The sequence below is a fragment of the Anser brachyrhynchus genome, assembly GCF_964034855.1.
Source record: "Anser brachyrhynchus genome assembly, chromosome: 1".
Classification (NCBI taxonomy): domain Eukaryota; kingdom Metazoa; phylum Chordata; class Aves; order Anseriformes; family Anatidae; genus Anser; species Anser brachyrhynchus.
Window position 1 is genome coordinate 70,214,252 of NC_137694.1, and position 26,342 is coordinate 70,240,593.

The 26,342-nt window shown below is 41.1% G+C and overlaps 1 protein-coding gene across 1 annotated transcript in view; it reads left to right on the plus strand.

Annotated features, from left to right (window-relative positions):
- The first annotated feature begins 6,476 nt into the window (after positions 1–6,476).
- The window catches only part of LOC308185096 (uncharacterized protein), a 48,430-nt gene continuing 28,564 nt past the window's right edge, over positions 6,477–26,342 (plus strand). Inside the window, exons 1-2 of the mRNA XM_080572833.1 lie at positions 6,477–14,777; positions 16,603–16,841. Of these exons, the coding sequence (XP_080428959.1) occupies positions 16,738–16,841 (104 nt within the window). The 5' untranslated portion in view covers positions 6,477–14,777; positions 16,603–16,737. The remainder of the gene's footprint in view (positions 14,778–16,602; positions 16,842–26,342) is intronic.

Consider the following 26,342-nt stretch of genomic DNA (forward strand, 5'->3'; position numbering starts at 1 on the left):
AGTCATCCATGAAAGGTGGGAAGGGGTTGATGCAGTATAAATCAGCAAGAGCTTTTGTTAAATGTCAGTCATTACAACATATCACATGGAAGGGAAAATTGTCTTATGCTTTTTTTTTTTTTTTTCTATTAAGACTTGGCCTTGTCATATTCATTTTTGATTCTTATTTCACTCTTGTTTTGAAATAATAAAAACTTGGCACAAAAAATAAGGTTTCAGAAGACCTTTAAAAGCAGCATACAAGCTAAAAATCCTTTTCAGAAAGAATTTTGCCTGGATAGGGGAATCAGGACCAGTCCTGGTGAGACTTATGCCAGAACTCTTCAGAATGATTAGTCTTCTCAAAGGATTTCCTTTATTTCCTTTATTTTCATAATGTTACAGCACATCCCAACCTTCCAGTTTAGTTTACTGGTTTTTTTTTGTGTGTTTTTTTTTTTTTTTAGTGATGGGAAATTGTCCTTGCAAACAGCATCACCAGCTCTAATTTTGTAAATATCTATCTGCATAATCAAGATTAATATTTATAAAAATATTTATACTTCTTCTCTGTTAGGAGAGGAAAATTATATTTTATAATTAGGCAGTGGCAACAAACAAGGTGTGTAATTGCGTTATTAGCATGTGTGAATTCAGAATAGAAAGCCCTGAGAAACTTTGCTTGGGAAAAAATGTCCTGGCTTTGCACAGTAGGTGACTGTTAACTTGCCAGCCGTTTGCCAGCCTAAATACCAAGATTTACCATATTAGTTCACTATGGGTCATGTTCAATCCTCAACAGTGGGCGTTTAAACATTAGTTAAATTTCACAGAGGCCTTTGACAATGAAGCATCAGTGATCCCTAAACTCTTTCCATGTGATCTTCTTAAAGACATGAGAAAAGGAAAATCAAAATATAATTATAGAAAAATGCATATAGGAAAAACCTTATTTCTTCCCATTTCTAAAACCTTCCAAAATGAATTAAAAGAGATTTCTACTTACATATAGTATATAAATATATATGTATATGTTCATCTGCAATGACAGACAAAATATTCACTGATTTTCACAATTAGCTTTACTGAAGATACAAATTAATTCACCCAGAGGGAATAAAACACCTACCAAATTTTCCTGTCACAAATACTGAGAGAGCCAACTATGAAGGGTGCCCTCCCTGTTCTGTTGTTTGAGAATAAGGAAGATCTTGTGGGAGAGGTGATGGTAAGTGGCTGCCTTGGCCATGGTGATAATGAAATAGTGGAGTTCAAAACTTTTGGTACAACAAGAAAAAATCTCTGCAGAGTTACCACACTGGACTTTAAGGGAGCAAACTTTAAGATACTAAGGGAGCTAGTCAGCAATATCCCCTGTGAATCTGCTTTAACGAGTTTAGGGGTCCATGAGAGGCAGTTTCTTCTCAAGAACAACCTTTTAAAAGCCTGGAAGCAGGCAATGCCATTGTGCTGCAAGTCAAACTAATGGGGCAGAGGACTTGCCTGACTGAACAAGCAATGATGACCTGTGGCTTCATAGGGAGAATACAGAGCTGCAGTTTACATCTGCAAGGAGAAAACAAAAACAAAAAACAAGGCTCAACTAGAGATGACACTGTCCAGTGTGGTGTCAGACAACAAAAAAGGCTTTTTCAAGTACGTCAAAAGCAAGTGGAAGTCAAAGGAAAACATTGGAGTGATCCTGCACCAGGTAAGGATGAGAAAAGTTGGAGGCATTTAACACTTCCCCCCCCCCCCCCCCCCACCCCGGTTTTTAATAGTAATGACAGGTCTTGGGCTGCTTCATCCTCAGAGTTGGAGGACCATGACAAGGAGAGCAGTGACTTTCCATCTGTGGTCACTGAAACTGTAAGGGAACATTTGTATCAGCTGGATATTCACAAGTCCATGGGCCTGATGAGATTCACCCTACAGTGGGAGTTAGTGGATGTTATATCTGGGCCCCTCTCAACAATATACCAAGGGTCATGGAAGGTCCCTCCTGACTGGAGGCTAGGCAATGTTATACCCATCTACAGAAAGGGCACTAGAGTAAACCCAGGAAACTACAGACCCTTTAGTCTAACCTTAGACACACAAAATGTTATGGATAAGATTATACTGGGTGATATTGAAAAGTAGTTAAAGAACAAAGATGTTATCCGGCATAGTCAACAGAACAGGAGGTTGGACCTGGTGATCTCTGTAGGTGCCTTTCAAGTGAACTGTTGTATGTTCTATTTCTTTATGGCTGAATTAAAATTTATATCCTTTAACACAGCAACTAGGATTAGAGAAAATGTTCTAATAAATTGTCATTATTTTATGCTGCACACCAAAAATATGGTTTCTATCGATTTCTCAGAGGGGGTCAGTTGTCCAAGGCATGAGAAAGGGAAGAAGACAAAGACAAACTATGCTAGACTACGTCGAATTTCTACCACTGCAACTTGCAAATCATTTTGTCTCACAAAACCACAAAGGTATGGACAAAATCTCAATTTATCACGGTAGGGGTCTATGGTTTAGCAATGTAAGAAGAACTTACATTATCATATTAAATAAAGTGTTACAATTTGGGATCATTTGACCCTCTGTCAGTCAAAACTTTTAAGTCCTCACTTTAAGTTTTATTTATTTTTTTTTTATTTTTATTCCCATCAGGCAATACACTTTGCACATGGACAGAATTAGACAGATTTTTAAATGGTTTGCCACAGCCTCCTTAGACAATTAGTCCCAACGTAGATCTGATCACCAGATGCTAGCATATTGCTGTATAATAGGGACTTGACTGGGAATATACTGATTTAACTAAAACCAGCTGGTCTGCTTGCTTTCTGACTTGCTAACCAAGTTGGCCCAAGTCAGTCAAGCAGTCAGAAAGCCTGTTAGCCCCAGCAGGGATGCTTAGGCATGCCAAAGAAAATGTTCAAGAATTTTCATCATTTCAAAAAGAATTAGAATTTTGACTTTTTATCCAAGCATAAAAAATATTTTATATGACCTGGAAACTTCTTTATATCTGTGTCTTCAGAGATGGCCTTGATTTAAGGAGGGGAAACAGCATGAATTCCCGTTGTTTCAGCACTTTAGAGAGAGAGAGTTTTCTACAAATTCTTTTCTTGGCGTTAGTACAAGTGTCCAGAGGTTTTCTTTCCAGTCTTCCTAAGTACTCATAAAATACTGGCTTTTATCTGTAAAATATTTCTTTTAACAAATGTAGCAAATAGTAGAATATAGCAACTTATATTAATAAAAGCTACTAGACATAAATAGGTCATATTGAACCTCATTATCAAGAAGACACAAGAGAAACCAGAGGGTGCCAGCCTATGCTGTGAAACGTATTGAAAAGTGTATTGAAATATTGTGAATGTAGTGGGAAAAAAAAAAAGCCAAATTAGACAAACAACAACAACACCAAAGGCATTAGTTTCTCAACAACGACGACAACAACAAAAACAGTGAACAATACTTTTAGTTCCAGTTATGATACTATACAGCTTCATCACTGGGCATTGGAAGCTCATTTCAAGCATATAAAACATAAGATAAAAGCAGGTCCTTCACATTAAAATTCCTGGACACAGCCTTTTATGCAATAATTACACTGAGGTTCAGTCCTTTGGATGCTGCTAGCTTCAATAAGCAAACTCAAGTTTATTTAAGCTCTTGCTTCACCAAGTGAGTTTCAGGACATGGTCTGGAACCTGCATAAAAGTGGGTGCTGGTTAACTGAGGTGGACGGTTGCTCTATGTGGTATGTGTTATTTCTGTTCAAAAGGCTTTTGGTTTGTTTATTAAAATTTGAGAATTTTATATCTTTAGACACCAATATTCCAAAATTCATGTATTTTCTGACTTTACAGAAATGCTTTTGAAGTTCTCCTGTGAAATATTAATAACTAACAAATGACTGCTTCAGCTGAAACACACCACCTCTAATAGGATGCAGCCATTACAGCAGTTTGTGGATACCATTGTAGGCATGACGCTACCACCCTTGGACCAGCTTACGTAGATCTACATTTGTTCAGCTCGCAAAAGGGCAAGTCCTGCCCTCCCTCCACTCATAAACATCAATAAAACAGCCTCTCTTGTGGGATTTTTATTTTATTTTTATTTTTTTCCAGAGCTGTAAATCTGCAGTGCAAACCCCAGAGGCACAGGGGACAGCTGTGACAAACCCACAGCCACTGTCAATTTGGCACAGAAGGAAGCATAGAATAGTCTCCCATCTGATCCCCCTGCTCAGTTTGGTGGATAATTATCTCGGTAGAAAATCTGGTGTGGGCCGAGTGAACTGTGTGTGTGCATGGGTGGCAATCCCTGAATCCCAAAGAGAATTTTGCTTTGGCTGCATCTGCAGCCCTTTGCAGTGCCCACATTGACACTGAGCGAGAAGGACACGCCAGATTGAATGACCACTGCTGGTGACATTTGCCCAGTGTGCTCCCTTGTGAACCTCTCAGCCTGACCTGCAAATTCACCACCAGCAGTGTGAGATAGCTTCAGCCACATTCAGACCACCTGGCTGTTTCAGAGGCCTCAAACAAATCCTTTAAGTCACGCATCAGCTTTGGGCCAGAATTCTGCATAGGGGTAACTTGCAGCATGCAGCTTTCCTCTGCTGCCTTGTTCACCTTGATATACCAAGTATACCAAGAATATAACTTACCCTCAAACCTTCAGATTTACAGAAGCATCAGCCCTGTGCTTGCTGTCAGTATGTCTGACCACCACAGTTGCAAACAGCTTCAGCAGTGGACATGAAGTTTCTCAGCTTAATTTGCTAAGTTGTTTTTTTTTTTTTTTTTTTTTTAAGTTTTTTCCAGCACAGGCAACATGTTGTTGGCTTGACCTCTAACATTTAGTAACTGCGTACACATACACACTCGTACACATACCACGCAGATACTGGTTCCTTTTATGACTACATTGCATTCTACCCGGATTTCAACACGATTCTGGTTACTTTAATCCTGGTGAAAAATACACTTCTAAAGAACTACCACAGGAGGGCTCCCGCGCTTAAACTTTCCACATACGAATGCGTGTGTGGATTAGAAATACGTGCAATGGGCTTTATTTCCCTCCCTCTTCCTTTTAGCTTTAGTGACATCTTGCTCAGACAAATCCAGGGGTAAACAGCTGTATTTCGAGCTACTCATAGTGGCTACTATGAGCAGTTATTTTGCTAGATCCCTCTGAAGCTTGTTCTCCCTGTCTTTCCTGTCATATCATCCTTCTCCTGACCTATAGCATTCCCCATTTTTTCCTGGCTTGAACTCCTTGGAAGGTAAGTTGAATGATGTTCTTAAAGAAGTATTTGATGGAGTCCTACAAAATGAATTTACCTAATTCATTTTCACTGGCCCAAGCAATTTTTCTGCCCTGGGCAAAATAAATGCTATTTGCCTTATTCCCCCAATCTCCCCATCGTATATTTCTAAGCATGCTGATCACTTGGAAGCAGCTGAATGAAGCAGGAAGGAGATCCAGAATTGCCACAGCTCACGCTTCTGTTCAGTTTGTCCATAGGATAGGAGAGCTGAGCCATGTTGAAGGCTCTGGGCCAGGACCCCCATGGTAAAGCTTAGCTCCATGGAGTGATTTCTCAAAACAGTGTCTGGTCCAAAGACATAAACACTAAATACCTTCTTTGGAAAAGAACCATTTGTTTCAAGACTAGAAGACAAAAAAATCAGAAAATAGATGTGGAAATGTGAACTTTTTTCTTTCTTTATAAAAACTTCTAGCACATCTTAAAACTTTTAACACAGGAGCTTTTTCATTTCTTTCTCACTAAGTCAGCTTTTCTCTAGACTCAGCAAAACAAGCTCTGTTTATTAATATGAGCTTGTCCCAAGATCTGGTTTTGCCAAGTGTTGAGCATTAAAAATCCCCTAAAAATCCTTCCTTTCTCATCCATCCTCCTAGCCTTCCTCTCCCACAACGTACACACAAGGCACTTCCTTCAGGTTTGCTGTGAGATCAGAGTTTCCTCAGGATGTTCAGCCTCAAAGCTTGAGAAACGCTGTAACACATTAGTCACCTCTGTCACCACAGTTCCCAAATACAACAGCGAGCCAGACTTCCAGCTGATGCAATTCATCAGCATTACCCTGTCAAGTTTCACCAAAGACCCAATCCACGGCGTCCACCACAGCAAATGGGTACTCCATGGCCACTTGCTGGCCTAGTTCTGTTGGTAACTTGAGAGACACCATGACCAAAACAAAAGTGTGGGAAACCCACAGGGTATTCAGGATACTCTGAATATTACGTTTTTGCTTCCAGTTAGGTATGGATAAAAGGAAGTGAAGGTGTATGCCTGTTACTGAGAGCTGTAGAAACAAAACAGTATTATTCTGTAGCAGTATCTATTTGCCTCATGTCCCTTGTTACTTAGTAATAGCATAAGCATATGCACAAAAAGTCAACACAATGAGTACGTACAGAATAATAGTTACTTTTTATAATCATGTGATAGAGCTCTGTGTTAGATATAACTCATCCAAAAAGTATATATATATATATATAATAACCTGCCTTCTCTGGAGCCTTCTCTGGAGTTCCAGGCTTTGAGTAACACTTGAAACAGGACCTCTCACGTGGCAGATGTGGTGGGGCAGATCACGAAGAAAGGCAGCTCCTAAGCCTCACAGCACAGACCAAAAGGAAATTACATAGTGACAATATTCACATTGCTCTAAGTGACAACACATCCACTTTCACAGTGCACACGAAAAGATAACCCTAATGTCATGGCAAAATTCTATCTAGCTCTGGTGTCACTTAAATCAGTGCCAGGGAAGAGTGAAATCAAGAGAGCTACATCAGTATTAATCAGTGAGATTGAAACAGGAATCATGTCCTTAAAAAACACTAGTCAGCTTCCTAATCAAATCACAGTGGTGTTTTCTACTCTTATTTTCAACACTGGATGTGAGGAAAAATGTATTTCTAAATAATTTTCCAGAGAAGTTTTGTTTTGTTTTCCACTTTCACAGAATGGTTGAATGGATTTTCCTCAAACTTTCTCTTCAGAAGACACTGGCTGACCTCAGTTATGGAAAATTTCAGCCTAGAAAGTAGAACCTTTCAGAAACACAGGAGCAAGAGAAAACACTAAACCTGGAGCAGAAGCTGTTTTGCAACTTTAACTACAATACTACGTCAGCTTCCATGGCAATGTTACAATACAGACATAACATTGATTTACAAATGCAATCTTTGAAGATGAGGCAATCAGTTATTTTATTGACCAGTAATGCAAGAAAAACAGAAGATGCACACAGCTGGGACATGCTACTGGCCTGATTTGACTTAGTTACTCATCAGACATTCTCAGGAAATGCTTGAGCGTGTTTCATTCAGTAGGCGCAGCCGGCATGCCTGGACATAACACACCTCTTCTGTTTGATGTGGCTTCATGGGGCTTGCACATCCTTTGTATCACATAGTCCTGTGTGTGCTCAGGGCAAAATGGAATTGGCTGATGACTAGATGGTAAGCATATGCTGTGGCACAATTCAAATGTTCTGATACTGTAGTAACACACAAATCAGGGCACCAGTGACTAATTTCTCACAGTTCTTAGCCCCCTGTAGCCACATGATGACACATAGAATGAGAAAGGGCAAGCCCAAGGCAAGAAACTTCATAAACACATGTGGAATTTATTTCTCTGCAGGAACACTATTGTTCATTCTCTGTACGAGAATTAGGAAAGATCTAACTTGTAGAAGCAGCCAGCAACATTACTGGAAGACGTCCTAGTTATGTGACATTATGCAAATCATCCTTTCTGTTTTGCTTTTCACCATCTGCGAAACACCTATGCTGACATGTAAGACTGGGCTCGTCAACACAGCCTTAGAAAATTCTATCACAGTGCACACTGAGCAATGCCATTGTTTCACAGGAAATAACTCTTTAGTCTAATTGTGCAAGAATAAGTGCCCACAGTGAAGCAATTACTGTGTCCTCCTATCCTGTGTGACAATTTTTGCTCTCTTAGAGCACCAGCAGCAATTCAGGAGAAACCGACTTGTTGCTGGTACAGTTTGCATCAGGAAAAGCAAATTACCTAGACAGAATCAGCCTAAAGATAGGCTTGTGCATCTGTCTGTGCCTCTTCAGTGGCTACAGGTCCTAGGTTACAGCTGGGACCAGAGGATGCCAAGATGCTATTTAGCCTTTCAGGTTGGTGAAGTGTTGATTGGATTCTGAGTAGAAGGTGAATGTTTTCTGTAAGCTTTGATCAGCAGTGAAAAAGATTTCTTCTTTGTTTTACACTTAAAGGGGCCGAATGTCTTGCCCTTCCTGGGAGAATAGGAGGAGAATTGATTCTTGCATAGTGATTAAAAAAAATAGGGAAGAGAATATGTATGTTCCCAGCTGCAGCCGCCTGTGGTCGTTCTTACTTTGTCACTTCCATTAGAGGGTGCTCTTGTTTCAGAAATCCCCCAACCAAGAGTTTCTGCCATCAAAGAGTTCCCTTTAATGCAGGTCTTCAAGTTAGGTGGTCCAGTCCAGTTGCTAAATTCTTAGCAAGGTAGGAGATGGCATGATTAAACAAGATAGCATTTCTTATTTTCCTTGCTGTACAAGTCAGGAGCACTGAAGACATTAAAGATCAAGAGGCAGCAGCTGTGTAGAAACTGTTCTCCTTGGAGGCTCTCATTACATAGACCCTGCACAGAGCCTCACTAATAGATTAAAACCATTTTTCACAGTTTTGGTTTTTCTCCCTCTTAGAAGGATAGAGGTAAAATGACTGTTTACATTTGCATTTTAAAGTCCATTTATACAAATGCATTCCACTTTGGACAGAAGATTGGAAAGATAAACTGGATCTGATATTTATAAAACTTTACAAGTAGGTGCATTTTAAACAACCCAAAATAAAGCACAAACAAGCACAGGGTTTTTCTACTGTTATATTGGCAACAATGACTCAGTGCAAGCTATTATCTGCAGGAAGAGGAGATGCTTGACCTCTGCAGCTGTCTCTCCCAGTAGCTTCCTTTCCACAGAACCTTCCAGCTAGAAGAAAACAGGACATTACTTGGGAAGATGCTGGTGCTTGCCTAACAGGCACAACACCACTGCTGGGTACTCTTTTCCTGTGGCAACTCATTTCCATGCCTGTCTTCACTTTCATTCTTCTCTTCATTATTTCTGAAGGTCATGAAAGTTGCCCTCCATAGCTGGCCTTCCTCCTCACCCTGGTGCATAGTGTCACTAAGTCTGTGGCCCAGCACCATCCTGACAGTCCACATGGATGCATTTTTTAAGTACTCAGACTTGAAAGATTTTAAAAGAAGATAACAACAATAACAAAGGTTCCTGGAATTACAGTGTTGTCTGAATACTGTCAATATTTGAGAATCTTACAGCTAAACATGCCTGCATCTGCCTCTGAGGAGAGATAGTTGACCCTTCAGGCAGCAGGGAAGGCTCTCCCCCCAATCCAGCTGCAGACAAAGAAGAAACAAAACTCTCCCACTACTTCAGTTGCAGACTGCTGCATTTACAACTGACACTCCTGGCTATGATTTCTACTAGCATTTAGCAGCAGCTGTGCCCCCAGCTGGGAGCTTTCACTTTCTATTTTTAAAATCAGTGAAATCAGGAGCATATGGGGTCTATAACTTACCATGTATTTTTAATAATAAAATCCACTCAGTGGCATATCAGGCTGTAACTCTACCCTGAAGATGCTTTGCTCCCTATGAGATACTTTATGAAGACTTAATATATCTGATTATATCAGGTGTGTGACATTCTCTGTAATTTCCTAGCATCAAACAGTGCGCAGCATATCACACAAAAGCCCATGCCATACAGTATGTGTCTTCCAGCACTAGGCTCAGAAGCCAGTAAGTGACAATAGTGCCTCATTTCAGTGCATGAATAGTAATTACACATGATAGACAGTTACCTCCAAGGTACCTTCTTATTCTTGTTATAAAGATAGTTAATGATGACAATATACTTGAGTTCATAACATGTTTGTGCATTCAAATAGGCTGCACCTTTAAATGTATCTATATTTTAAGCAGAGCTACATTTTCAGGAGGTAACTATTTTGAGCTAAAAGACAAAACTAAATGAGAGAATGAGGAAAAGAAAGAATTTAAGCAGTATATGGCTAGTTGTGAGAAGAAAACTCGGATAGCAAATGTAGGTGATAAAAGTTTTGCTTGCTGCAAACAAGAAAACGAATCTTTGGGAATAAAAGAGTTGATTCATGTTGTTTTGTTTCTCCCTTTCCCCTTAAAACCAAGACCAGTTTTCTTTATTTCAGGATAGGTCTAAGCATAATCTATATGTCCATCAAAACTAAGCTTAATCCTAACATAGGCTTCTCTCATCTTTGAATTGGAAGGTCTTGGGATATTATTTTTTTTGAAGTTAGGAGAGTTATACTGATGTATAATTGGCATGAAAAGCTAGGACGGTAAATCACTTAGTGTAAGGTCTTGAAAGAAACACAGAAGTTTCACAAATGAGCTTTTCAAGCACCTTTACATAGGCAGGTAAGCAACTAATTATACACCAGACATTCTGGAGTTCTGGTGCTCTGATGTGTGTAATTTTTTTTATTGTTTATTTTTTTTTATTTATTTATTACTAAAGGACCTTTTTTATGCCTACTGCCTTCTATGCATGAGCTTAAAAGACCATCCAGAACTTTCTACAGATGGATTTCTACTTCCATGGGTGATTAGAAGGCCTAAGCAGGTTTATGAATTTGTTTATAAATTATTTCTGTTTATGAATTATTTCTGACTCTCAAGGGTTCCCATATTTCACCCATTTTACCCTATTATGACTCGACGGAATCATATAACCCTTCAAGGTTTCCTTCAGAGGCTGTCCATCCTCCTTTGAAGTGTCAACAGAGATGAGTTCCTGAGATGCCTCTGAGCTGTGAAGACACCAGCTCCTGAACAGGCTTCTCTGACATTCTCTATGTTTTTGCTACTGAAATAAATCATTAGGCTCACACGCTTTCTTCCTTTTGGAAGTATTATGTAAATTAAAATCTAGCCAGGTCTCCAGGATCTGTGTATCCAAGCATCTCACGATCACCTGAAGTATAGCTCATAAACTACAAATCACTGAAATTAGATTGGATTGACCTACTTTAATGGCTAACACAAGCAGCAGTTCCTTCTGTAGATGTTTATATTATGTTTCCCAGGAGCGTTTATATTTGTTACCTTATATTATAAATATTATTATTTCTGCCTGGGTTGGGGAGTAGAGAAAGGTGTTGTAAAAATCTTGCCTACTTACCTGTGTAGAAGTTGTTGCTTGTCATATCTGATTTATACTTTCACACATTACAGACTAGAATAAATGTTCAGAGTGACCATTTTAGGGCATTAAAACCTAAGGATCTGTGAAATGATTGCTTTGATTCAACAGCGTAAGAACAATTGAGATGGGGAATGAGTTCTGTCCTTTGGACTAGGACATCCCGACAGGATGTCTAGAGAAGCTTGCTTAGCTACAGCTAGCTCGTAGGTATACAGAGAATCCATGATATAAGACAGAAAATCCAGCTCCTTTCAACAGCTTTAAATTCATGTGAAATAAAAAGACATTGAACAGAAAAGCCTGGATCTTGTTGGCAAATGCCAGGAATGGGACAAAAACAATGAGAACAATGTGGACAAAACTACTGAGCTGAACACCCCAATGCCTTGGAGCCAGAATGGTTTTCCTTGTGTAATGTGCATTACAGTAAAGCTTCCAAAAATGCAATTGCTAATTGGTTTAACCCAAAGGTTAATTGGTGTGAAATAAACAAATCCTCATAGCATCATATTTGGCTTCTGCTCTGCCATTAAATTCTGTTTGTCTTATCAGCTACTCCTCTTAAACCATTTCTGACTTCATTATTTTGTTTTTGTTTATGCTTTTACCTTTCACATTCAGCCAGTTATCTGTACAACTCACCATTAATAACTATCTCTGATTAGGGCAACACCTATTTACAAGGGCAGTGCTCCTCATCCACAGCCATCTCATCAGCTGAACTAAGCAAACAAAGCCCTGGAGAACCAAGCAAATGCTTTAGTTTTTAGATCATAACACTATTCCTCTCTAGCACTATCCAGCATAGATACAATCTGCTCACTTAAAAGACAGAGCTGGAAGCTGCAAAGCAGCTTGGCTAATAACATCCAGTACTTAAACCTGCTTTGGCGGGGGGATAGACAAAATTGCTTTTTTGGAAAAAAAGCAATGGAGATGGAAACCATCTCTAGATTCTAAATTCCCCATTGCTTTCAAGAAATGGTGAGTCAATAAGCTAGCAAATACTTCTGTTTGTCTGTTAGTTCCTTTATTTGCTCTGTATCTCGTTTACTCTGGGAAGAAAAGAAAACTTCAAATCATATGATGCAAATAGGGAAATACAGAGAGATCAAAGCCAAATTAGGTTAAATAAAAATTTCTTATAAAACATTTCAGAAGATAATGTCTTCTGAGCTGCTCTTCAGGTTGCCTGGGGGTTATGGTTGAAAAATTATTACTTCTTCCTGAACAAGTCATAAGGGTCAGAAACAGAGGTTTTCAAACATATAAAATGCCTACCATATCAAGACAGCAAATTGGCTTTCAGACCTTAAAGACAGCATCCTGCCTCTAGCTGGACATGCAAGAGGATTGCATGATTTTTATTAGGTAGGGCAGGAAAGTGAAGGATTAACAGTTGGAGTTAGAGTTAGTCAAAGCCCTGGGACAGTCTGTGTACAGAGATACACACGACCTTGCCAACACATGAGAAGCTTTCTTGTGGTGTTTGAAGCCTGATGCTTTCCTACACAGAGATTACCAATTGGTTTCATTTCTCTGATGAACACAAACCCACTAGGATCTAAGGAGAAAGTAACTTGAGTTATTTTCACCTTTTGACCTGAGGTAGAAATTCAGCTTAAGTTTCTAGCATTGAATCAGTCTCCATGCAGCCATCTTCTGTGTCATGTTTATAGTGATGTTCAAAGAAAAAAAAAAAAAGCACAAAAGCCCACCCATCTCATAAAACACAACTTTCAGGTAATTAAACCCTTTGGTGAAACAGAGAAGGATAAACCAAGATTGAATATTGGGACAGAGGTTTCCACATGTCAGTACTGCAGGTATAAAAGAAAGAAACCAGATGAATGCATCTCTTTCTTATCTCCTCATTTATGGGGAGAGGCTAGCACTGATGAAGCAGTGAAAGAACAGAGTTTTTGAAAAGGCTGGCCAAAACTGTGAATGTGGACATCTGCAACAGACAAGGGAGCACACAGCAGAAAGCGCCAAGCTGCTCCTGTCAAGCTGGCACATCCGCATGGCACAAAGCCTTTCTGTGATACTAGACCAGGTCCAGAAGTACAGCTCAGCAGCCCTACCTCTCCTGCTTGTTCCATGGCGCAGTGAAAATAAACCCATTGTACCTCTGAGGCTGAAATGCTGAGCCATTATTTTTCTTTCATAGTGTCTGTTTCCAAGCTGGCTATGCTTCTGTGCCAGGGATAATGTGGGTAACACTCACTGCAAAAAACTGGCAGTGGATGGTTTTCTAGGAGGCTTCTCTGCTCACTGGCAAAAAGAAAATATCTCCTTCACACCGCCACACATGCCTACCAGAGGAACAAAGAACAGAGCAGTGCCTTCTCCAAACATACGTTTGCCAGGTCAGCCCTTTAAAGGGCCTGCAAGTCCCAGGAAGCACCAAAATCTCTTCCTTAAACACCACATACATCCTAGCTTGCAAGATTGCAAGATACATCTGTGCTCGGAAGTGCAGTCCTCCCACCGAGATAGTGTACCTGCAGCCACTTTTGAGAACCCGTCCCAGGACGAAACTGTTTCTGGGCTACACATCCATTGAAAGTAGTGAACAACATGGTTTGACCTTGCCAGGGAGCACCAACAATATCACTAACTGGCTGCAAACTATAAAACTTGAATAGAATATAATATCCCTATCTCTCCACCTTATCACTTTTACACCTGGCTCTGATCCTGGTATCATCTGCTCAAAGCCAGTCAGGAGAGCTCTGGTTTTGTTCTGCCTCTCGGAAGAGAGACTGAGGAGGGAGGGAAGTGCTCTGCACCTCTGCCTGTTTTGAAAGATTAAATAGTAGGCAATAATAGGCAGTTTGGTTTCCCACCTCCCTTTGTGCAAGTAAATGACATCTAAATGGCTCCTGAGAGGAGACACAGAAGCTCAAGTTAATGACTTAACAGAAAATAAGCAAGCAAGCTCCCCTATCCCTTTCCCATCCCCACGTCTGCCTCTAAATGTAAATTTTCAGGAATTATCCTTTTAAGAGATAAAGGGGAGAGAAGGAACAGAGAATATGATTGTGCCTTGCAGTCAATTTGAGGGGGGAGCTGAGCTGGTCTCGGCATAATGCCAATTTGCTAGCTCAAATTTTACCTGTGAAAGCCCTGTAGACATTAAAAAAGCATTCATTATCCACCCAGACACAAAAAACTCATTATGCTCTATTTTTCCAATCCTGCTAACTATGCGTGAACTGTTCTTGCTGAAGGACAGTATTACCTGCTTCCTTCAGATTACTTGCCTATCACAGCATCTCAAAGGGTTTTGTTTTTAGTGAAATGCAAGGTTCTTTGACTGCACTTCTACCAAATAACCTAACTGTGTAGGTTCGTGGTTCCTCTTTGAAGAGCTCAGCTACAAGCATGAGTCCAAGGCCTGATCATCTCTTCCACTTCTTGGGACATTCACACCCAACAGTCAAATGACTTGTTTCTCGGTGAGACACTTTCTGCCGTTTCTGTGTATAACAAGCTTGGTGTTGACCCTTTAAGAGTACCTAATTTCTTCTGCACTGTGCTTTGACATTCTTTTTGCAAATTTGCATTCTATATGTTATAGGTCTATCTGGGATTTAATGATGAGTGTAGACATTAGTATTACAAATCTTAGCTGAACCCTGTAAGTAGACGTATTTAATTTCTACATATACTTGTATTAGCACTTTGGCTCAAAGAAGACAAGTGTTGTAGCTGCCCTTAGCCATGACTTCACAGCTGCTAGCACAGCAATAACCTTTAATCACCACACTTAGTCCTTTTTCCTAAGCAAAGACAAGTATTGTATCCAGAGGTCAGATACTAAGATAAGCTTTGGTAGTGAATTAGCAGGATGCATTGCACAGACACTGTGCTGGCTCCCTGACAGTTATGTAAAGTCTGAAACCAGGATCCTTGTGTTCTGAAGACAGCAAACCCATCAGATTACCCAACAGAGTGTGTATGCAATGTCTCTATGTACACAGAGTGTGGCTGCCACCTGGCTTTTTTTTTGGTTAGATGACTAGTATGACAATCCCATCCAAATTACACAATTGCAAAATGCCACCATTGTTCTGTGGCTGCTATGCAGCTGCTATGCATTGTTCTGTGGCTGCTATGTGGTTTACTGCACTAATAGGAGAGGAGGAAGTGTGTGGTGTATGGCAATGAATGTTTTCTGAGGCTGGTTTCCTGAAGTCAATGTATCTCCTTATCCTGTGAGCAGCCAAATGTCTCGTCCTGCTCAGGCATATAAGTAAAAAACACTGCCTGTTATGGTACCAGAACCAAGTATTTTCAGGAACGCTCAGTCTAAAGAGAATTGCAGGTTCTCCCTGAAGACTGAAAGGTAATTTGGGGCCCCCATGTTTTCTAAGGAAGGTGACTTCAGCTTGCATACACTGTTCTGTAACCCCCCAGTTTCACAATACCAGGCACTGGCAGTGATGTTTAACAAAACACCTACATGAAGCACAGGTTCCCACAGATTGAAAGCACATTTTAGTATAAAAATAGAGGGCTAAGGCAGGCTTTTCTTACTGTGACTAAAGGCATCCTGAACTGAAGGTGGCCTCCTGTACGCAGAGAGGTAGGGATGTTCAGCCTAAAGAGAAGGCTCGGGGGAGACCTCACCGCAACCTTTCAATACTTAAAGGGGTCTTATAATAGAGATGGAGAAGGACTCTTTACTCAGGTAGATAATGATGTGACAAAGGGCAATGGTCTTAAACTAGAGGAAGATAGATTTAGACTAGACATTAGGAGGAAATTCTTCACTTAGAGGGTGGTGAGACACTGGAACAGGTTGCCCTGAGAGGTTGTGGATGCCTCATCCCTGGCGGTGTTCAAGACCAGGTTAGATGAGGCCCTAGGCAACCTGATCTAGTGGGTGGTGTCCCTGACATAGGCTGGGTTGTTGGAACTAGATGATCTTTAAGGTTCCTTCCAACCCAAGCCATTCTATGATTCTATGATTATTTGGAAGAGACAAGGGTGGTAAAGGGACATAGTCAGAGGGATAAGGTCAGAGGGACACAGTCTTGGTAGATGAATTATCTCTTATTTGAAATCCTAGGTGCCAAACTGGACCTCGTTAATGGTCTTGGTGGTGTTATTCCAACAGATATCATTCCACAAAACACTTGCACTTCCAGAAACTATGCAACAGTAGCCTCTCAAATAACTTTAGTCTCAGTATGTGAGTCTCCATGTATTGCAAGGCCTAGGGCCTATGTATTAAGCAATTATTTTTGTCAGACAATAGTAATGTCCCCTTTCTTCCAGACTGGTCATGTACAGGTATTGCATAAAATTGCAGCCAGAGGCATCATCCATTCCATGGACGATCCTTTGAACAGAGTCTGCTCCTGCTAGTAGGCTTTACATGAGCTTCCTGGAACCTGACGGTTGGAAGACCAGATGGCTCCATCTGGTGTAGATGGTCCCAGAGACAGAGAGAAGCTGTGGTGCACTGCTAACTGCATTGCCAGCCCTGAGATGATGGACAGTGAGACAGGAGCCAGGTAAGTGAATCTTCAACCAGAAACTGTGAGGCTTGGCAGGTCAGGGATAAGCACTACAAAACTGTTGCAAAACTGGCCTTAGGGGACAGTGGGGTGTATGAAGGATCTTGTATTCTTTGTGCTTGCTAAGACAACTGAGAAACCACTGGCCCCAATCTGTGTTGGGTTTATGTTTACTTGAAAACTATAGATAAGCTGTATTTAGAGGTAAAGACAATAATGTAATAAAGTGAATAGGAAGATCTGATTGCTCTCCCTTAGCTTTTGGTCAGTGCCTCTCCTATTTGGTGGCTGGATTCTTGTTAAAGCAATAACATGGTAAATCTTTGCATGTACATGGACCATGTGTGACGATTAAACCAAATGCTCTTTAATCCCATATTTATTTCTCAAAAAGGTATGAAGGAAAACAGCAAGAAAAATCTTGAATTGTGAGAGGCATTTGGAACTGGATCCCCTGCAGATATTTTCAGAAGTTCTTTCCCTCCTATAGCAATCTTCTTCTCCCACAGTTAGCCTTTATCTGTTTTTCCTCTTGATCCTTAGCATATTTTTTTGCGCACGTTCCCATGCTGTATGCTTACAATACTTTAAGTGCAGGAGAAGATAATTCCTATTTTTAGTTCCAACATATAAAATGTTATCTAGGGACAGGCCATTTTGTCCTAAGTGATGAAACAGAAAAAGGATATGGCAACAAATACTACCTTAGAAAGGATACTCATGTGGTTAAGGCATTAGCTTATTAATTCTGGAGATTTGTGTTCCTTTTCTGGCTCTCATACAGCCTCCATAGGCCCCTCATGGGTTAATCTCTGTTCCTCACTTCTCTTCCTATAATACGGGGATAATGTTAACCTATCTAACAGCTTGGTGCAACGAGGATAAATTAATTACTGTGTGACAGATTTTCAAAAACATTAGTGATTACTGCCATAACAAAGTCTTCTGTGTAAACAAATACCCCTGGGAAAACAAGAGATGGGATTTAAGTTTGCTTTTGAGGTAAGTTCTTATACCAGCACTTCCACCATGGGCACACACCCACACCAAAGGAAAGAATACGACAAATGTACAGTGTCATGCTTTAAAGATCTTGAAAATCAGCCAAATCTGTAAAATGTTAAGGAGACTTAATGTAATACTTATACATCCTGGGGCTAATTCTCAGGAATGCTGAGTATCCTCTGCTCCCCACTGACTTTGATTTGTGGGCACTCAGCAAATTCAGCTGTAAAATAATCATTTGATGAACAAAAGGCATTTGAATGAAGCCTGATCCCTCAGTCTGCATATTTTTATGAAAGCAAACATGTCTATGATAAGAAGTTCCACCAAGCCTGACATCTGTACCCTCTACATGAGAGGTTTGTAACTTGTAGGTTTGTAGCTGAAAATGACAACTGACAGGCACTACTTATTTTCTTTCTATCTGATTGTTCCTCCCAAACCATGAAAATGTTCTTGTGTACCTCCCAAGAAGACAGCCAAAAAGGAAAAACAGGTGAGGATTTTTCCGCTAACTTTCTGAGTCTCTGGAATGGTTTAGGGCCTCCACATCCCTCTCATATGCATCCCTGAGTCCCAAGAACTGCAGCAGCACCTGAGCACACTCCAAAAGCCACTGGCAGACAGGCATCCTGTTTTCCTGCACCAGCTTTCCTCCAAAAGGTGCTGGGTGCTAGGCAGAACCCAGTGCCATTATTTTCCAGCTGGTCAAAAGCACTCTGACAGCTTTGAATGGTGGAGGTGTTTGGCCCTTTCTTGGAAAAGCAGCTGGTTTGTTTCTACTTGAAAATGGAGCTTAATTCCTCTCTGGGCTGAGACAGCTTTCTAAACTCAATTAACAATAACGCCTGGGTTTTGGGGATGTGATTGAACCAACGTTTCCCTGTCTGAAAACACTTAGACTTTGAGGAAGTTAGCATCCAGACCTGCCCTCAGTGCATAACCATAGTTAAATGCTTCCTTTGAGGGCCTGTGGAAGTAGGTTTTTATAGGTGCAGAAGAGGTACCAAGGTGCAATGGTGTGAACTGCTAACCAGGGAAGCAGTGTATGACTGGACTTGGCCACACAGAGGCTAGCGGGCGCGCAAGCCAGAGCGACAACACAGCGGGGTGCGATGTGTCACCACTCCCCTCACCAGCAAAGTGTCCAGCCAAGCCCAGGAAGATCAAAACCTGAAAAACAAATAAAAGTAAATTCCAGCCTGAAATGCACACAAAGCTCATGCCCAGTATGTGAGCCCCCATCCTTCATCCACGCATCATGGAACATTTGCTCGTAGTGGCATGCTCCGAGAAAGAAGCGAACTTGAAGGGAAATACCTGAGGGGCAGTCAACACTGCACTCCCTGTTTGCCAACCGGGGCGCGCTCCTTCAGACTTGGCCCCTTCGCCGCTCCTCGCTGGTGACCAGCTCGCCTCAGACCCACCTCAGAGCTCCCTGTTTTCTTTGGCGGGGCCTGCGACCCCGGGCAACCCAGCCCGGTGTTTGAGCCTTGCCCAACGCGTTGCAGAACAGAGAACACATGTTTTTTTGTTTCAAAGATATTGCTTAAAATAACTCAATTTCTAGAAAGTTGAAGTTGGACCCCTCCCCCCCCCTCCCCTTTTCCCCTTGCCCTCCCCTCTTTGTATGGCTGTGGCTCCCATGAGGATCCAAAGACAGATGTGCCATGAGGATCTAGTTATCATTCCTCCTTCCCATTCCCCCGTCAAAAAAAAAAAAAGAAGAAAAAAAGAAAAAGTATATATATATATAAAATACATATATCTTTCTCTGGGCTGCTGGACGACAGCAAGCGCCTGTGAGAAGAAGGGGGGGAAGGAGAGCATTGGCTGAAAAACATCCCCTGCCTCCTTTTCCTCCTCCCTGTCATCCTGTGCTCTTCTCAAACACGTTTTTAAACATACCATTTTTGGTCTGGTTTCCTGGATGGCACATCTTCATGTCTAGCTGGGCTCCATCCATTACCTCATGAGACAGGGTAGGACTGAGGTGACAAGATTGATGGAACATTTTGAGTAGGGCAATGGGTAAGGAAACCCTCCCAGGACAACAGTGGAAATGGGGCAAGGGGGCACTTTTATATTTTAAATCACTGAGCAAATCTGTAGCAAGAGGGAAAAGGTAATTTATATTCTAGAGAGACAATTTGGCATTCCATCTTGTTTGTCCCACTAAAATGATGAACTGACTCATTTCATTTCATTTTATTTATTTTAAATTCAGTACCTGAATTTGTCCATGTTTCTCTTTTTTTTTTTTTTTTTTTTTTTTTTTTTGCGGTTTGGAGGGGTGAGTTAAAATGCCTGCCTTACCTAGAGTTCAGAAGTAACCAAGTTACTTCCACTTCTGGAGGGTCCTTTACTTTATTCCAAATTGGCATAAGATCTGTTCAGTTATTCTTAGCCTTGCTGACACCTTTTTGCTTTTGTTACATTAATGCATGGATGTGAAGAGGGAAGGGACTCAGTTCTGGATCCTGTTCCACTGAGCTGCTAATTCACATTAAGAAAGGTCAAGTCTAATAGAGCACTGCCTTATGTTGAGGCCAAGAGGAAAAGGAATTCATCTGAAAACTCACTTTCCAGGTGTATTAACCCCTTCAAGTGCCATTAGGCTGCATATGTGTCACAGCAGCAGCTCTTTTATGGAGGAGCCCAGATAAACTCGCTCATTACTCAGCTTTCAACTCCAATGCTCCAAAGGTCAGATCACAGCTCTGCTACAGTTCCTACTGCTGCAAAATCTGCCCTTGTATCAGGCTGTTGCCAGCAAGGGGAAAAGACACAGACACTTCTGTCTACTTGGGTGTACGGTTTGTGCACTTGTGTAAGTTTCTCTACACAAAGTGAAGAAAGGCAGCAAAAACAACTATACAAGACTAAGTCATCAAAGCTTTTTTTTTTTTTTTTTTTTTTTAAGGTAACTGCAAAGGTGAGGGGGAGGAAATTTGTTCCTTTGGAAAAGATGGAAGGGTGAGGAGCTACGATGCAGAGGGAAGTCATCTTTTCTAATTGTATTGCAGTGCAATATACACTAAAGAACCTGAGTAGACTAGAGGTACTGGTTTCTGAGGAGTGTCTGCCTGCAGCCCAAAATATGTGGTTGCCAAATACAAAGAAGAAAGGGAGAGGAAGGCTAACTGGCTGCTTAGAAAGAGCTTAGGAAGTTGGAAGCAAAGTTTAGCATTTGTTAACTGATAGACAGAATCACATCTGTTTATCTTGAGCAGGGGTGAGAGGTATAGGGCGTGGAATAAAATTTGCTTTTATTAAAACAGAGAAATACAGATCATGGTATTTGGCCAAATCATAAAAGTCAAAGCTCATTCAAACACTTCAGGAAAACAAAACTCTGGGCTCAGCCTCAAGGGATAGAGCAAGTAATTTACTTTTCAATCTGTCTCCATTCAGACCAAGTTAAGAAACCCTTTCCTATGAGAAGTTCAAGATGTGATGAACAAAAGAAAGTGAAAAGCCCACTATCAGAGTCCAAGTGGTTCTACTCAGAGTTTGTTATTGATCTGTCCTCTGCAAGGAAAGAGTCTCAGGCAGTGTAGTGAGTGTGAATATGCAGCTAACATTGGCTTGCCATGCCCAAATTAATTGTTAAATTACAAAAAGTCTGCAAAAGGAAATGAAAACAAAACAAGAGAGATATCCTGTCTCTATCTGTCCTATTCTTCCAGAATGTCTACTTCCGAATGTCTACTTTATCTACAGAGAAACCATTTCATTAGGTTAAAAATAGTGGATTTTCAAATCTTCCATTTTGAAGAGGAGCTACCTTAGTAATGGATATTTTCCTCTAAACATGAAGAGTTTAATTTATGTTACCATTGAGACTACATGTGTGATATAGGCCAAAGTTTTAGTACATATTTCTACAGATATGCAAACATAACAGTTTTTGTAACTTTTACTGAAAGCTGCATATGATCACTTCTAAAGCTTCTCTGGGCAGTGGGTATCTCAAAGCACAGAACTCGCACTAACTTGGATGCAGTACAGTGGAAAAGATTTGCCTTTCTTCATGAGCAAGGCAAGGACAAGAGAGAAACTACTCCGAACAGATGATGTGACAGAAGTCATGGGTGACACTGTGGAGGTGTCACAGGGGAGAAAACAGACAAATTCTCAGCCCACAGAGCCCTTGGTTGGTGCTGCCCTTTTCTGATGCCCTGTGAGGCTGCCAAGCATGGTCCCTCCAGGAGGGGAACTCCCCCAGTGTTGGCTGGGAGAAGAAATTAAGGTCTTTGCCCTGTGTCCTTTGAAAAAACAAGAATCTCTCAGTTTGCATTTATGAGATTTCACATTTCATTCCAGCTGGAGGGAAAAGAGAGAGAAAAAACATACCCTCTTCTTAGCCAGGCGGGAGGTTGTCTGTGTACACAGGCTAGGCCCCACACCTGACACTGTGGGTTATTTCACGATGGTTTGTGTGCACCCCGCTTCCCACCCTGCTCAGAAATCCTCAGCCCCTGGGGAAAGCAGTATTTTCTGTGGTGAAAACACCCTGGAGGAAGGCAGAGGGTGGTGTTGGGCTGAGGCAGGCTTAGTGTTGCCCTGTTAAGCATGGCTAATGATAAGGTTCCCCTTTGACTTGCCAAGAGGGCCAGTTGCCTGCAGAGCATCTTCAGTGTGTAGTTCAGCTGTGATAATATGCGTCTTCAGAAAGTCAGGTCCTCCATCACTGGTATTGGTTACATGAAGCTCTGCACAGAATCAGAAATACTAGAAAGAGTCCTGAAGCACAAAGTAGTTCAAGATCTGGTCTGTCTCGGGAGGAAGAGGCTGAATTCAGGCCATTACTGAGTGAGGATGCCAAGTCTGGATCCAGACCCAACTTTCTGGGAAGGTCTGGGATTGCAGTCTATTCCATGAAGGAAACAAGAGTGAGATAGGCAGTTCAAGTTTTATTACACCTGATGCATTCATAAATGTGGAGCTCCAGATCAGGCCTCTCTATTAAAACAACCAGGGACTCCCCAGGTGCTGGGACAGGACATGAGACAGTGGTCCAGCTGCTTACACAGCCCCTCTAGCTTTGAATGGCATGACGTGCTTTGGAGATGGATATTCCCCTCCTAGAGCAAAAACTCAATGAGAACCAAAGTGAACACCAACAGTGCAGGAGAAGAGAAAGCAGGAGGGTCCAACAAATAATATTCTAAAATCCCATTTCTCCCTGGTTAACCCTCATGTGTGGCTGTGAGTAAAATTCCTGGAAAATGACATCTGGTGTCACCCCTCTTCCTCCGCGCTCCTGTGTAAGAAGGGAGCACCCGTTGTGGCAATTTCAGCTGTACCGGTGGGTGGTTTCACGCAGCACCCACTGTGGGCTCCACTAGGATTACATTTAAACTTCTGCACTCTGCTTTCTTTGCCTTCTGCTGTTATCCAGCATTGTGCTGAGGCCTGAGGCAGGGACAGGGAGGCAGGTAGGACAGACAATTAGATTCAGAGTAGTAATGATCACGATAAGAAGAAGAACCAATGTTGAATGCAATTGCCATTCCTCATTACTATGCTACTGTAGCTATGGTTTGGCTCATGTCCTGGCCTTGGCAAACACAATCCACTTCATCTCCTGCTTCTCCTGTTGGCCGTGCTCCCATCCTCTTCTTGGCTCCTGCAGACAAACTCCTGGCTGGCTGCAGTAATCCCACATAATATTTCACGCAAATTTATATAAAGCCCATTACAAAGCTCAGCAAGGAGACACTGTTTCTTTTTCTTGATACAATTAATCATTTGTAGCTCTGCTCCAAGGACCGGCCTGTCTTCTATGTAAAGGCTCCTTTCTGTCAAAAAGGCTGAGAAAATGTAATGCCAAGCACTAGGGACAGGGTGAAACCCGTCTTTCTCCATCTCTGTCTCTCCCCTGTAACCCCAGGTAAAACCACGCTGACTTGCAAAGCCTCCCGACTTGCCTTCCCCTGTGCTGCTTTGGGCAGCACCAGAACAAGTTGCTAACCCTGTGGGCAGCCCTGCCAGCACTGCACACCACCCTCCTTTCGTCTGCCTCAGCCTGGGCATGGTCTCCTGGGTTGCCCTCCTATCTGCACAAAGGCTTCATGTGCACTCTCCGGCCACCCCTATTGCTCAGCTGGCTAGTGGGAAAGCGTTATGGGGTTGCCATTGCCCCCCTTCGCCTCCTGCTGTTTTGCACCCTCTAGTTAATCTTTTTGGTACAACTTTCTCCTCTCTTCTCTCCATCCTTGTTGAAGTACAACATCATTTCCAGTGTTGTGGCTGTTTTATTGGAAAAACAGAAAGCTAAGCCACAGTATAATGTTTCTGTGGCTAAACAGGAGACCCAAGTCTCTGAGCTTGTCAATCCAGGACCTCACACCCGTACTAACATTCAGAGAAACAGAAAAAGGTGATCTCTTTTCTGCTTGTAAATGTGGGTGTCCACCTCTTCAATCAGTATTTTTCTGCTTAAGTCCATCTGGCACATCAGTCAATTTCTCATCTTCCTCCTAGTCTCGAGTATAACATCAGGAAGGCAATTAAGAAACATTTTTAAGAAAAACCTATACCTCCATTTTTAGCATCAGACGCAGAAAGGGTTTGAAAGCTACAATATATTTCAGTATCCTTTTTTATTATATTCCTATATAATTGATGATAGTCTGGTTCAATAGCAAAGGAATTGTCAGTTTAATTATGTGTTTAATAATTCTTAAATCAAACACAAGAAGAGATGACTTTATTTTTTTTTTTAAGTTAAGTATCCAGAAGGTCCCATTTTCCCCCTCAGAGCAAACTCAGGCCATGTGTAGTAATGGGAGGAAACTAAATAAGAAATTGGCCTTTTTCTCTTCTTTCCCACCCCACAGAAAGGATTTGCTCAGTTTCATTACAGGAGAATGCCATATTTTCTGAAGCACAACCACTTATCGCTGTTAAATGAATGATTCTTGCCCAATAGCTGCATTTCCTCTGTTCAAAGCATATTTCCCACTTCCAAAGGAATTTGGTGAACAAAATTTCAATCTATTATACTCCAGAAATCTTTTCCAGTTGTCACAGGCTTACCTGCCAGATAAGTATTTCTCTGCAGTAGACAATTATCTTTAATTGGTTCTCCAAGCAATTTGAGATTAAAACTATAACCAAAACATTAGGAACTGAGGTTACAGTAATACCTCTAAGGTAAGGGCATTTCTGAAGGTGCAACTTGCACGACACCTTTCTCACACCATGTTTCTGGTACCGTCATTTCCAGCTAAATGTGTTCAATATCTGAATGGCTGAACAGGCAGCAGTGGCTGGTAGTATTTTTTAAAATATTATGGGATCATGGTCTATGTAGGGTAGACAGGGAAGAAAGGCTATGGAAGAAAGCCCTGGTATGAATCTGGTGTTTAGTATGAGTTCATCCTCTTATGAAATTGCCAGAGCAAGGGATAGCATACCAAGGGAAAGATTGATTATACTTGGAAGAAATATGCACCTGCTTCTTATACCCTTTTTGTAAGCAGATATTATTGTCCGCTGACAGAGACAAGATACTGGGTCTGAGGGACTCCTTTAGTCAGTCTGATTTTCTTATTGTTAAAGCTAAAAAGCTGTGTGGAGTTTCACGATTTTTTTTTTTCCTCAGCCAGCAGCAACATACTTTTGTCAGTAGTCTTTTTTTTTTTTTTTTGAGTTATTAAGCATATATTTCATTTACACCATTTTCAAATTTTGCAAATTTGAAAAAAAAATAGCTTTAAAAATAGCTATTTTGGGGAAAAAAAAAAAAAAAGCTTCTCAGCTTCTATTATGTCTTTACAGAGAACTTTTTACCACCACCAAGAAAGGCACTGGACACTGTTTTTTGAACAATTTAAACAGAGAAGTAAATTTTTAGGTCAGATTGGCACAACCTTGATAAAAGCAGGAGGAAAGAAAACTGAGATAGAGTCATATACAAATCTGTGTATTTACCCCAGCAACACTTTTTTTGGAAGACAGTGATTTCTTACCAATCTTTTAGTAAAAAATACCATTCTTTTACTTTAGACTTATAGCAGCCAAAGCTGGGATTAAACTGCTTATGACAGGACCCTGAATCAGCCGGAAAATTGAGGGAGACTTGCCTGTATGTTTTCTTCAAAGCAAGAATCCCCCCAAAACATTGGAAAGAATTTCAAAACTCTGGAGATGAGATTTCTGAGAACTTCAGTTAAACTGGGGATCTTTTTACAATGTAGAGGAATAAGATCTTCAGGTTAAAATGGACAGAAATAGAGGAATTTGAAAGGAATTCTCGCTCTTGGTTGTGCAAGGTGACCATTTCCCATATTCACAGCACAGCATCATTTTGATGTGCCAGCATTTGCTTCCTGGAATGCAACAACTCTACACAGATTTCTCTGAGTCCCTGTGAACAGTCCATCTCTATCCATTGCCTAGGAGGCTTGAATCTGTTTCTGCTCCACACTCTTCTCAGCAGTCTACTATTTTCTTCCCCACTGTAGGGTTGTTGTTTGCAGTCTT